At 36.5% G+C, this 13,174-nt stretch overlaps 1 protein-coding gene across 1 annotated transcript; it reads left to right on the top strand.

Moving 5' to 3' along the window:
- The first annotated feature begins 4,073 nt into the window (after window positions 1–4,073).
- Window positions 4,074–10,191, top strand: LOC146148384 (actinia tenebrosa protease inhibitors-like). The gene is made up of 8 exons (XM_083387535.1): window positions 4,074–4,211; window positions 5,065–5,213; window positions 6,085–6,278; window positions 6,496–6,587; window positions 7,010–7,189; window positions 8,790–8,975; window positions 9,074–9,206; window positions 9,574–10,191. Exons 1-8 carry the CDS (start codon window positions 4,157–4,159, stop codon window positions 9,893–9,895), a joined length of 1,311 nt encoding a protein of 436 aa, XP_083243661.1. The 5' UTR covers window positions 4,074–4,156; the 3' UTR covers window positions 9,896–10,191.
- Window positions 10,192–13,174: the final 2,983 nt, after the last annotated feature.

Raw genomic sequence — 13,174 nt, 5'->3', positions numbered from 1 at the left:
AGTTAGATTTAAAGCGCTTGGAAAGAATTCTTACTGGAACCCCCTTTAAAGTGCCGGGTTAGAATACATCAAGTAGTAAAGTAACCACTTGTGCTTCCATGTGCAGGAAAATTTTCTTAGTAAATTATGGGTTCGGCTGTTGTAAGTACCGCAGTATAGTTAATCCGTCATGTCTTGTAAAAGCCGATTATTTTGAAAACATTTCAAAGCGCGTTGCGTCAATTTTTCAGTGTTGAATAAATACAGTACGAAACGTTGAATGCTATATTTTTTACCACTATGTATAGTTAGAGTCTATTGGCTTGTCTATTTGCAGTTTTGAAAAATTGATGATGACAAAGTTCGCTTATTACATCCGTAATCAACTCGACGTCACCAAATTGATGTTATAAGTAATCTTCTTCAGTTCATCATTTTGCATGCTCTGCCTACATTTACCACCAAAATGATTCTATTAGTATGATCTCGTAAGTTAAAGCAATGTGTTTGCGTACCAACATAGCAAATGTCCGGTGTCGAACATATAAGCCGCTTTTAGAAAAAACGCCGAGGAGTTAGAACCGTCGTTGGCTTACGAAAACAATAACTCCGTACTTGCGCAAAATTGTCGTCGAACTGAAGAATTTGGAATGGGAAATGATGACAACTGTCGGCTAGAAGCTCGTGACGTTTTACCCGACTGGCTGAGATTTTGTGGCCCCCGGCAATGGTACTGGCCGACACACGCGCAATATAACCTCATTATATTTATGCCCTCCTGTAATGACGAGTGTCCAGGCCGCAAAAACGTCATTAATGTAGTCTTGGTTTAAAATAGCGTAGGCGGCAAGTTTTTCTCGTCGAATGCTTGTGGTGATTTGACGATATGAGTCTGATAATTAAAAGCCCCGCGGTGGCAGGGAATAAGGTTGCTGCACACATGAATTTCTTGGCTTGATAAAAATAGCGTTATTTGTAAATTTATGTGCACGCATGTCGCGCGATGAAACAGATTCTAATAGCAATTACACCGACTTGCAACAGGGTTCAAAATTAATATGGAAAGCAAATTTAAAAAAACATTTGTAAGAAAACCATCAATATTAGATAAAAATCCCAAAAATAATATTATTCCGACCGAACTCATTGCCGTTCTCTTGATTTATGGAGAGAACATGCCACCCAAAAAAATCAATAAATTTTCGAACTTTGTAGGAACCTTCTTTGGTTTTAAAATAGACCCTACAGCCATCGCGCGAGTTACTTAATTTAGGTTTTCACTTGCATATTTGTGAATTTAGTTCGAGAACAGAACGTCTCTGGTACTACTTGAATTATGAAATATCGTTCTGACGTAATTTGTGACGTCATTCTTTTAATGTCGAATATACAAAGTATACAATACAATAAATACTGAATACGTTATTTGATTTAATTGTAAAACAGGTTATTTATGGCGTTTTACGAATGTTACACTTTGTTATTTTCCTTCATAATTGCCAGATAACTTGATATAACAAAAAGGAGAGATAATAATCCCACCGATACTTATTATTTTTGTTTGTTGGTTTAACCAAAACAGTTAGGTGTAACTATGTAAATATGTATAATACCTATAGTAATAATAATAATAATGTGTATGGTTATTATTTGTAAATTGACATACCGTACACAGGGTTGCAATATTTTCCCTGGCAAATTTACCGCGGTTACATTGACCAACTCCAGATCGGGAAGATTTAAAACACAGAAATGACGTCACAAAGTTATGTCAAACCGTGACGTATTTTTTTTGTAAAAATTGTAAAACAATGGCGTGCTGAGTGAAAAATGCCTTTGTAGATAGTTTAAGTTGGCGAAATTTTTACTTTCGATGGTGCGATGAGTCGCACGGCGCACTTTTTTGGCTAATCTGAATTCAACAAAACGAGCTAGACATAGATTTCGCGCTTTTTCATTTACATACTTTTGTATGAAACTGTGCTTGGGTTGCAAACTAAACATTCTGCACACCTTCAACTTCTAACATGTCTATAAAGCATGGATATTTTACTTGTATTCCACTCGTGAATTTACATTTTCTCTTTAAGATCTTAACAAACTCAGCTGGAATCTTTAAAAGAGATAATAATGTTTATTATAGGAATTCGGCTAATAAATAGCAGCTTGGCCAGATGAAAAATTGGTTTGTAGCAAAATAATTAGACTTTAAACAACTCAAAACAAGTGTGTTTCCACAGTAAGTTTAGCGGTAGGCAAATGATGTTTCACTGCACCTCGATGTTTGATAAAAAAAAATATGTATACTTTTGCTTGTTTAGGGTTTGCGATCTACTTGCAGTTAACAAATGAAAAAAACATTCTGGGTAAAAGTTTTTAACAGAGAATACTAAAATAGAACGTAATTTATACGGTACGCAAAAACTCTGCACAAAAGCGAAACAAAATGATTAAAAAAGCCATAACCTAGTAGTGTGTGACGTAACAATGAATTGTATTTCAATCAATGAACAGTATTTTCACTCGCGAGTAACTCTCTTTGAATGTATTGGCGATATAATTTATACAATACGGTTAAATCATAGACATATAAGCATATTTTGTCATTTCTCCCTGACGCAGATTTAAACAATAAAATCCCTGACATGTCTGGGAAAATCCAGGCGTATGGCAACCCTAACATACATACAGTTCCAAACTACAGAGAAAGGATTTTTGCTATGAGCTAAATTTGGCTTCGCGACCAGCGCTCTGCACTGCTTTATGTGCACGTTTTTTTAATGGTAACGTGCCTAACCATCCGAATCAAATTTGGCAAAAGGAAATGAAAATTAGCTCAAAAGCGTTTTTATTTTGGTTTAGGAAGTGTCTGTTAAATTAAATTTTACGAGTGCTACTAATTATAGAACAAGCAGCCGCCGGCCAAAACTGCGCAATGTTTTAAAATAGGCTGCAATAGCGCCTTAAAATGAAAAAAGAGACATATAGGGCTATTTCTCAAAAAAAAGGTTATTTGGTTTATTTTATTAATATATATATTTACTATATACATTTTATTGTATAATTTTACTGATATACATGTTATTTTGTTTATTTTATTAATATACATTTTTATGGTGAAACGCAAACTCTAGAATATTTTTCACTTGCAAACTAAATTTTTCCTCAAACCGAGAACTATACCTCCTCTGAGCCAAAGTGAAAAACGCGAGAAATTAAGCAAAGGTAAAATGTGTGAGCCTGATCTATACAGTCTGTTTTGTTTAGATATACTCCCTAGGCCTAATGCAAGGCCCCTAAACAATTTATGAGCCTTAAAAATCTTAACCGAAACGATTAGTGTTACATTTACAGAAAATAATAATGTTACCAACAGGGTCATATATAATACTGTTTGACTTACCAAAAATGTATTTTGCCGGCAAAAAGATGCTTCTACGTTTGATTTTGTACACATTTTCAATAATGTTGGTTGATTGTAGCTACTGCCAATAGAAACATTTTATGGGAATCGCTGTGACGCGCGATACAGTACACATACCTAATTTAACCACCCACCAACTTCAACGTTAGTTTTTAACGATTGTCCGACCAGCTGCGACTTTAATGTACGTAACAGTGCATCACCTTTCTTTGCTTGTATTGTAAACAAACTCCACGTGTTAAACAGTGACGGTTTTTCGGTAATTGTAGCTCGTGTGCCGAATTTGAGAAGCGCACAAGCAAATTAATGACTATTACGTATCTGTTGAATGGTAACAATAAACAAATACTGGGATAATTGCAACGCGATGTGTGGGCACTGGACTATCACTTCTGAGTGATTGACAAAACAAAACAATCAATCCAAACATGGTCAAGCTGATACAAGCTTTTTTGATTCTATAGGATTGTTGGGTTATTGTCAGCGATTGCACGAAATTGGAATTAAAATTTATTTGCGGTCGCGTGAGCGCGATCTGTCCTTTTTGGAGGTTGGCAGCCCTCGCCGTACGTCAGCGCCTTTGTAGGTTTGGGCATTACGCGTGGGACGCTCGAGGGCTCGAGGCTGTATAAAAGACCACGCAGCTCTAACGTTGTCTCATAAATGATTTGTTCACACAAGAGAAGAAATACGAGAAAGCAGTGATAACTCTCAGTGAGCTTCAGCTTTTGCAAAAGTAGAATCGATACAGAAATGACGAGGACATACAATACATTTTTGTTTGCAGTTGCCTTGCTTCTTGTTAAAGGTAGGTTAAAGTTATTTTTGCTATAACATATTTTAAAACAGTAAATAAAAACACAGGGTTATTAGGAATTGCTGTCTACAGTCAGTTGTATTTTTTGCAGGACTTTAAAAATTGTGTGTGGAAAAATTTAAAAGTCCTAAAGGCTTTTATTGTATAGCGTGGTTACTTTCATTTTCCCTTTGTATAAGCTTGTGTTTAATAATTTTTAAATGCTATAGGGTCTGACGTTCTTAGCCAATCTTATATCTTATAAGAAAACTTTTTGTAAAATATTTTACATTTGCCTGTGAAATATAGCGTTCCCCAAATCTCACTACAAGTATACAAAACCGCAGTATCAAGGCTGTATACTTTTACCGTCGATGATTATGCCTTTATATATAGCAATAATAGCCTCTGGCAAAAGCAAATGTCAGTAACGCGATTCTACAGTATGACCTATCAAAACTTTTCTGCCAAAAATTATAACACAAATACTGTTGTCTTGTTTACTGTGACTCACTAGCCTTGCAGAATAAAATACTGAATTTAGCCACATGAAAAATTTCAAATACACTTTTCTCTTCAAAGTTTTAACCATCATATCTTGGTCTTTTCTTGTTTTACGACAGCAAAATCTTTTTGCCTATTTGGAATAATTTTTATAATTTCGGGATCTCCCACTCTTGATTTTATAGGGGTTTCCACAATACGTGCTGTTTTACAACATAAAAACATACACGTCTCTATAAACCAATGTAGTTTTATACGACCTAATTTTTTTAATTTTAAATGTTAAATTCTAGCTAACCCATGATACATTCAGAAAACTGTTCAAAAGCGCCTCTTATTATTTAATGTTTTTCAAATTCAGCTTGTAGCGGCTATTTTCCGTACTCAAGAGAACTGCAAAACTACGACGTTGGCTGTTATAAAAAGATATCGGATTTCTATTCATCGAATGACTGGCAGGCATTCGCAAACATCGTGATTCCGGATTGTAAGACAGGAGGAATATTCAGGGTAAGTTTAATAATGACACCACCGCAAAAAACGTTCTGTCTGCTATACATATTGTATAATGTCCTACTTTTTAGACAACTTGATTAAAAGTGCCTTCTTACAAGAAAGACAAAGCTTCGTTCCAGGGCAGCGGAGTCGGCTAAAAATAACCCGAGTCCGACTCGGCCAAAAAAATAAACCCGGGTCCGACTCCCGAGTCCCGACTCCGACTCCGGTCAAATGTGTGATTTTGCCAAGTCCCAAGTCCGGCCCTGACTCTATACACCATGTATTTCGCTAATTTACGTAACAAAAATAACGTGGATATTCAGCAATCCACCTATAGGTGTGTCATATAATTCATTTACTCACAATACACGGTTGAAAAATGTTCCACAATATGCTATTCCACATTACTACATTAAGTTGGCGCCCAAACAGTTTTAAAATTTGGTTCTGCTCATGCGCTTGTCGGACTCGGGTAGTTTTACGTGGTCTTACTCGAGTCCCGAGTCCGACTCCGACTCCTTAGCCCCGCTTCGTACACCCTGCATCGTTTTGCGCTGTATGGTTTGCTTGCTTTGTTAAAATCCGTTCTGCCTTGAAGGCAATAACCACCATTTCTGATCGACTTTAAAATTAAAATACACAAATTTTTCTCAGACCTATTTACAATTTTCGCATTGTGCTGTTATTTGTCAAATTATACCACCAGAAGTTCCGAGTAAGTCTGCCTGTACATAACTTTACCAAGAGCTCCACAATTTAAATTTGTGGTTTCAAGATCACTGACACTAATATGGCAGAGTAAAATGTAATTTTATTATGCTGTTGTTTGTATAATTTCACAGCACCGTTTGTATGAACAGTTGTTTGATTTCCAATATTCTAGAATGTCCAGTGCTCATTTAGTGCACAACCACCGTGCTACTGTGCTTACTACGACACCGGAAACAAGATTGCGGATCTTCCTCAATTGTATGATTATCGACAATTGCGCAGGAAATGCCCTATACGCACCGAAATCAAGACGAATTATTGCAGCGTTCCTCAGTTGCATTACCAATGCACCGTGACCGAAAAAAAGTAATTATTTATACGAGACTTAAATTATTTTCATCTGGGACCAAACGATTTCACACGATATTGCTATATTCCATCTTCCTTAATTACCTGTCACGGAAGTGTTATAATTACAGGACCAGTAATGTGTATCTGCAGTAAATTTAACGATATAAAGTTCAGTTCATTATGACTTCTTAACAAAAAAGCTTGTTAAAATCAAATAAATTAATCTACGTAGGTACGTGTACAATCCCCGAACCGGGGCATGTGAAGCTAAAGAATTTGGTTGCAGAGGACACAAAACACTTAAACTGTGTGAGGAAAAATGCGGTAAGTCACTTGCGACTACATTTTGGGATTACCACGCAAATCATCATTTTAACAAAAATTACTTTATGCTTCAAAATTGGCATATTTCATTGTAAAATATAGATCGTTTTAATCTCACTCAAGTTATAGTTGCTGTTATACTGTGGCTTGTGTGACATGATGACGCTATCGACACGCGAAATGAATGACTCATATATAGCCCCAGAGAATGCGAATTCATGCGCCTGGTACTACCTTTAAACATGGCATAAGCTTTAAATACATAAATAGCCAGGCGTTCTTTCGCAAAGCTTCAAAGAAAAAACCCTTTCGGAGCTATTTTGAAACGAAATCTACAGTCACACAACACTTACTGTTCAATAAAGTAAAGTTACTAGCAGCATTATTATGTAATTCATTGTAAACATATGCTTGCCTTGCAGTTCCAAAAGTCTACGACAAATGTTCATTTGCTGTCAGTGAAGGACGTTGGTGTAGTCTACCTTCTGAAATAAGATACAGGCACAACATAAAAAACGGTGCTTGCGAAACTTTCTTCTATAAGGGTTGCGCCGGCAACTCAAACAACTACAAATACCTATGGCAGTGCAAGAAGAGCTGTGGTAAGAACACTTAATTTTGTTGGGCTATTTTGTTAATTTGTTGGGCTATTTTGTTAATTTGTTGGGCTATTTTGTTTATTTGTTACTTTGGTAACTCTCATAAACTCTCTCTTCTAAATAAAATATGACCACCAAATCAAGTAACACGATTTATCACAAATTTATACTTCATGACTTGTTAAACTGAAACCTGGTAATACACCCAATTGTCATTGCACCCTTCTACACAAACGGTTGCATAACCCGGGTTCTTCGTCCCCAAGTTCAAGGATCCGCAAATAGTGGGTCGCAACCATTCACTTTGGGTTGCAAGAACCTTAATATGCAATAGCGGCTCATAATTTGTAGATTTTATGGATTAAACAAGTACAAACTGTTTAGGCTGTACCCTGATAGTTTACTTTATTTGAGGGCGGCTAGCATTTTGGCACGTCATACAAATGCAGAGTTTCAAAATTCCCGTGCTAACCTTGGTTGGATCCAGGTGAGGGGGGAACACCATCTCAACACTATTTTTTGCCAACTACCGAAGTGTAAAACTCTTTAGCTTAGCTGAAATCTTTTTTTTTATTGTATGTTTCATTCCGGAATTTTATTTTATATTTTTCTATTTAACCAAAGTGCTTAGGGCGCTTGCACTCTATAGAATTAAAGTTAAGTCTATAAATGTCTAACGCAGCCTAAGCAAAAATACCTTGTGCTTACTGTTTCCGTCTGTGCTAACTGTTGAGCTTGTATGGGGTTGGTCAAAGTTTGTATAGGCCCGATTCTGGCCATTTAGACCTTATTCCGACGGGTTTAGGACTTATTCCGACTTATATGTTATTACGACTAATAAGTATTAGTGCTATTTTGATTTTATTCCGAATTGTGTTCCGACGTGGTTTTAATTTAGGGCAATGTCTGAAGTAAAGGGATAGGAATTTTATTTATTTTTATTATTATTTGTAACAGAAACTAAAAAAATCGACGAACTGTTTTCGTGACATTGATTTAGTAGACATAAAATAAGATAATGCTAATATAACTTTTAAGCATTTCATTACCAAAATTAAGTTAAGATAGGAAATGAAACAGTGCACCAGGGCGTCGCCACACACAATCTGGAAACCTCTGGTATAAGATGTGTGTGAACATTTAAAGCCAAACCTAGTTGAGCGACATATAAAGAACAGCGTATTGACATCGTAAATAACATGAGTGCAAACCGTAGTTTTCTTGAAATGAATTCAGTTTAGTTTAGGATTCAAAGTGGCAAATTTATTCTCGCAAAAATAACACTTAAAATATTTGTTTCAACCTATGAGTGTGAGTCGGTTTTTGTACAGTACCTAAAATAAAAATGTCGAACCAGGTTAGATGCGACATATGGCCCTACCATAAAAATTGAACCTAAGCTGTAGGACGTGTAGGTGAGGAACCAAGTGCATTTATTTTGTGATTAGCTTCACTTTATACATGAAAAGTGGTTCGTCAAAAAACATTTCAAGGCCGTTTTGAAAAAATAAGTTTAAGAATCACTGTTTTTATACAAAACATCCCCATCAGCTATATCATATTTAAATGATCTTGTCTATATCTGGACTTATTTGTTTTTCAGTCAAACAGGTAGCGGTTGAATTCCAGGTCGAGGTCGATTTCTATATGACGTACAGCGTAACTGCGTTAGGCTGGATTTTGGAAAAATTCGATCTAAAAGAGAAAGACGTCAATCTCATTACAAACGAAAAATGGAATTTGCTACGCGCTCACAATATTTCGTTTAAACTTGTGGATGACAACGCAGGTAAATGCTTGAAGCTTTTCATAATCATATACCTATAATATTTTATTAGGTTTAATTAGTCACGCTAGTTTAAACTAACTGGGTTTGTTGGTACTTAGGATCGGTTGATAGAAGTTTAAACGTGGGGTCCAACAGCGACCACAACAACAACCGGCGTATTCGCAACGATATAAAAAATAATTGCTTCGTCGCTGCAGATACTGGACCATGCAGGGCGTTGATAACACGATGGTAAGTTTCGGATGTTGGCATGTGCAAACATCGTTCTTTTATAACTGCTATTGAACAGTAAAGTGTAAGTCTATAATACTATGCTACCAACAGACAGAAAAAGAATTTGACAAAGTCGGGGTAGCTGAAGTTACTGATTTAAACCCAGTGTATTACAAGACTTTAATCCTTTTTGGAATGTACGTAAATACTAATATAAGGCATACCATTTGACAAAAAATGAACTATGGCATAATTTGCATGAGCAAAGTTATTTTCGTTGTTAACGGGCCCATTGTTTACTCCTATGTTGAAAACCTATGGATATTGTTTGTATGATTATATTAACACCACTGACTAATAACTACAATAAATTAATGATAAACAGGTATTTCAATCGGACCGAATCGCAGTGTCAAACGTTTATATATGGCGGATGTCTCCCCAATAAAAACAACTACGAAACTGATGGAGAATGTAAGGAATACTGCAACCCGTTAAATCCGCCACGACCCGAAGACTTGACAAGTAACTTTCCCCAACCCGGTGCCGGCAACAACCCTGAAGGAGAAGATGTTTATCTTGAGACTGGTGCCACTGTTGTTTATAGACTTCAACCTGCTCCCACTACTCGAGCCTCTACCAGTAGAGACCCATATGCAAGAAATTTTCTCTTAAGTGAGGGTCCGTCGGGAGAGGGCAGCACATGAACTGCCGCCGCAACCACTCTCATTGTTTAGCAAAGGGATATTGTCAATAATAATTTGCTTTTTTTGTCGTTTCCCACAAAATCTCGCCCACTTCTACGCAAAAATGGGTGCCGCCGACAGCAACAAAGAAATGTGTAAATGTATGGCAACACATGCTACATGTTCTGTTGAAGGCGACTTTTTATAGATATTTTAGATGTTTTATTTGTTTTCTGCCAATTTATTTAAAAATATATTTAAATAACTTATATTACTTTATGAACATACAACATTTTGTTTCGAAATAAAGCACAAATTGATTGTAATTTGCTTGTTTATTGCTATACTTAGAATTAGAAACATGACAAATGTTACACTACTGTATTAATTTTATAAGTAACTGAAATCTTATCAAATTTTTAAACTATAGCCTACCTTTGAAAAACCTGCTGCTGCTAAGTTTGTATGCATGGGTTGCACCAGTACAAAAAGGAATACCAGGGGCGCATCACAAACTTTTAATCAAACATAAATATTTGACATTTAGGATTTGTTTTATGCCATAGTACTCGCAAGCAACCTGCAGCCATAATCGAACTCTCACCGACAATGTGTAAAACTTCGGCAGTTCCGCTCGATTTAATTGACATGATAATATTGTTATGCAGAAAGATTTTTCATATCGCTTTTATCAAATTTCAATTTTTAAGTAAACAGGGTGCATGAGTTCGTCCCAACAATTTTAAGGGTTCACCAAACCAAAACATTTTGAAGGGCACTCTTTAGCCTATCAATCGACGAATTTGAAATAACACTCTTTGATCGCAACGAACAAAATTTTACAGTGTGAAAAGAATAGGTTATTATAAAAGTGGCAATATGAAGATTAATGGTTGAAGGTTGTAGTTAGATCAGCGGTTTTTAACCAGGGGGCGACCCCTAGGTGGGAGCCAAGCAATTCTCGGGGGCGCGAGTTCTACTCCAATTTTTAATTTTTTGCAGTGACTACAGATGTGCAAAACTTCCCAACTTAACAATAAAACTGCAAAAAGTTTTCGCGCTCCGCGCGAATCTTCTGTTTTCTTCTTTTGTTGACTACTTTCTAGCGCAAAGTTGTCATTGCATGTTTCATATCATTGAAGGTATAACGGCCCTATTTAATTACAATTTGGCTAATTTATAGATAAACGATAAAAGTCATCCCCCGTTCGAACTACTAAACAAGGAGAAATACAATATCTAAACCGGGGTAGTAAGTGTACGGCGATAAAAATGGAGGTCGCCGATAACAGATAAGGCCCATCCACGTGACTCAGATATTAAAAGGAAATAGTTGTATTAAGACTTGGTTTACGACTCTACGTAGATATCGGGATTGTGCATCACATTTTTTCTTTTCTTTGTCATTAGTCGAAGCAAACATCCACTTGTCGCAAAGATCTTGGGGTCTACTACTATATGTGACCAGGATTTAAATGTAAATGCCTGGCCACGTCTGTGTCGTGTGTGGAATGTGACGACCGGTCGTGGTTATCCATTTTATCCGCGTAGGTGCAGACTATGTTTGGTTTGGACAATATAAGTTGATCGGTATGAACATTGAACTTTGTATTTTAAATCTGAACGATATAACACATGCAACACATGCTGGTGGTCTTTGTGTCTAACTAACGAACTTTAGATGTAGTTTAGTGACTGAGGATTAATTAAACTTCGGTGTTTCGGGATACAAAGGCAATAAGTTCTTTACATAGGTTCATCGATTGTTTGTGAGTCTTTGTATTTTTGGTCAAGGAACCTGTAAATGACATTGTCAATAAATTGATTAGGGTAGACGTTAATCATTAACACGTTAGAAATGTTGCAGAATTTGAAGTGCATTTCTTTGTATGTGTTATGAATTCTGTAGGCCGGATATACTAGGCTAAGTTGTTTTAATTGCCAGGTTGCTTGTACCTGCTCTTTTAGCTCAGCCACAGAAGGACAAACGTACAACCGACGACTTTCGAAGCCGATTATCCGTCGTTTTGCAGCACAGCAAACCTAGTATTGTTTGGCTTTAATCTTTTAGCCTGCAATACATGCGTCCAACAGCTAACTTTTATCTGTAGAAGCGACGACTCGTCAACTAAGCGAGTTAATTGCTGCAAAGATGATTCAATCAGCTTTGACAACATGCTACTTAACGCCAAACTTTTATCTAAAGGTGAATAACACATAACCTATTTGATTAACCTTTCCCTTTATACAATCTTATAAGACAGAAGTTCTCTTCGAAATAAGTTTCTCGATGATGGGAAGCGTCCGCCAAATCGAAGCTAGCAAGGAACCCTTTCGCATTAGTTACGATAAAAGCCGCACTTTTTTACGACGTTTACACCTGATGATAACCTAATAAGTTTTCATCACTTTACTTTACCTTATCTACGACCTCTGACTATCCTAATCTTCCTTTTCTATTATTCTTAGCTTTTTGCAAGCATTTTAATAGACGTTTAGTTAAGGTTTTTGGCAAATTTTTAGCGCCTATAACTACCAGTTATCGTTTACGCAGGGATGGGCTATACATACATAAAATTAAATTATACACATAGGTTCGTTACCTAGGAAGGCAGTTATTATGTTTTATTTCTACTTTCGTTCGCGTTATGCTTGTCAGTTTTGATTATTCCTTTTACAAGTTTTTGTAACGCCCTGTTCTCTCTTCAAGCCACCGCCTTTGTAAGTATTTTACCGTTGACTCGAAAGCTTGTTTTAATATTGCTATATCGGTCGTACAATGCCGATTTAAAGCCGCGTTTGAGTAAAACTTAATTTACCGCATAGCTGTTCTGTCAGTTGCAAATTTGCGCCCCTTCTTGTTTAGTTAAAGGACCTATATTACGGTAGAGAATGAACTAATCTCTTAGCCTATAAACAAATATTTTATCTTTTATACTTACATAAGTTGTGCCTTCTAAACTACCCTACCTTTGGACGCTTAACCTGTCGTCTGGTCGTATATGATTTACGGTGAATTGATCAGTGATCACCCTGGAATAACCTGACCGTTTTGTTGGTTTCCGGGCAGAGTCGATCCCGATGATTTCATGAAGGCCACTTGGTGCCTTTTTACATGACAGGCGGCTAAGATACCACATTTGGGTTGCAAGCTTGAGTAATAATGTACGGTAACTTTTAGTTTAACCTTTGCGCCGAGGTTAAATGTCTGTCATGTTGGGTATTAGGTCTACTTAAGTGTTAAGTTTGTTTTCGAGTTTCAGATATTAGCACCCTTTAACTTTATTGATATTGGCATTC

Source organism: Ascidiella aspersa, chromosome 4, assembly GCF_963924565.1.
Source record: "Ascidiella aspersa chromosome 4, kaAscAspe10.2, whole genome shotgun sequence".
Taxonomy (NCBI): domain Eukaryota; kingdom Metazoa; phylum Chordata; class Ascidiacea; order Phlebobranchia; family Ascidiidae; genus Ascidiella; species Ascidiella aspersa.
The sequence above is the reverse complement of the archived record's forward strand: the minus strand, read 5'-3'. Positions and strand labels throughout refer to the sequence as shown.

Bases quoted from the DNA above. Each gene is read 5' to 3' on its own strand.
- LOC146148384 (XM_083387535.1), top strand. From the start codon at position 4,157: ATGACGAGGACATACAATACATTTTTGTTTGCAGTTGCCTTGCTTCTT. The intron at 6,279-6,495 runs GTAATTATTTAT...TAATCTACGTAG, and splicing joins TGCACCGTGACCGAAAAAAA to GTACGTGTACAATCCCCGAA. The intron at 9,207-9,573 runs GTAAGTTTCGGA...AATGATAAACAG, and splicing joins AGGGCGTTGATAACACGATG to GTATTTCAATCGGACCGAAT.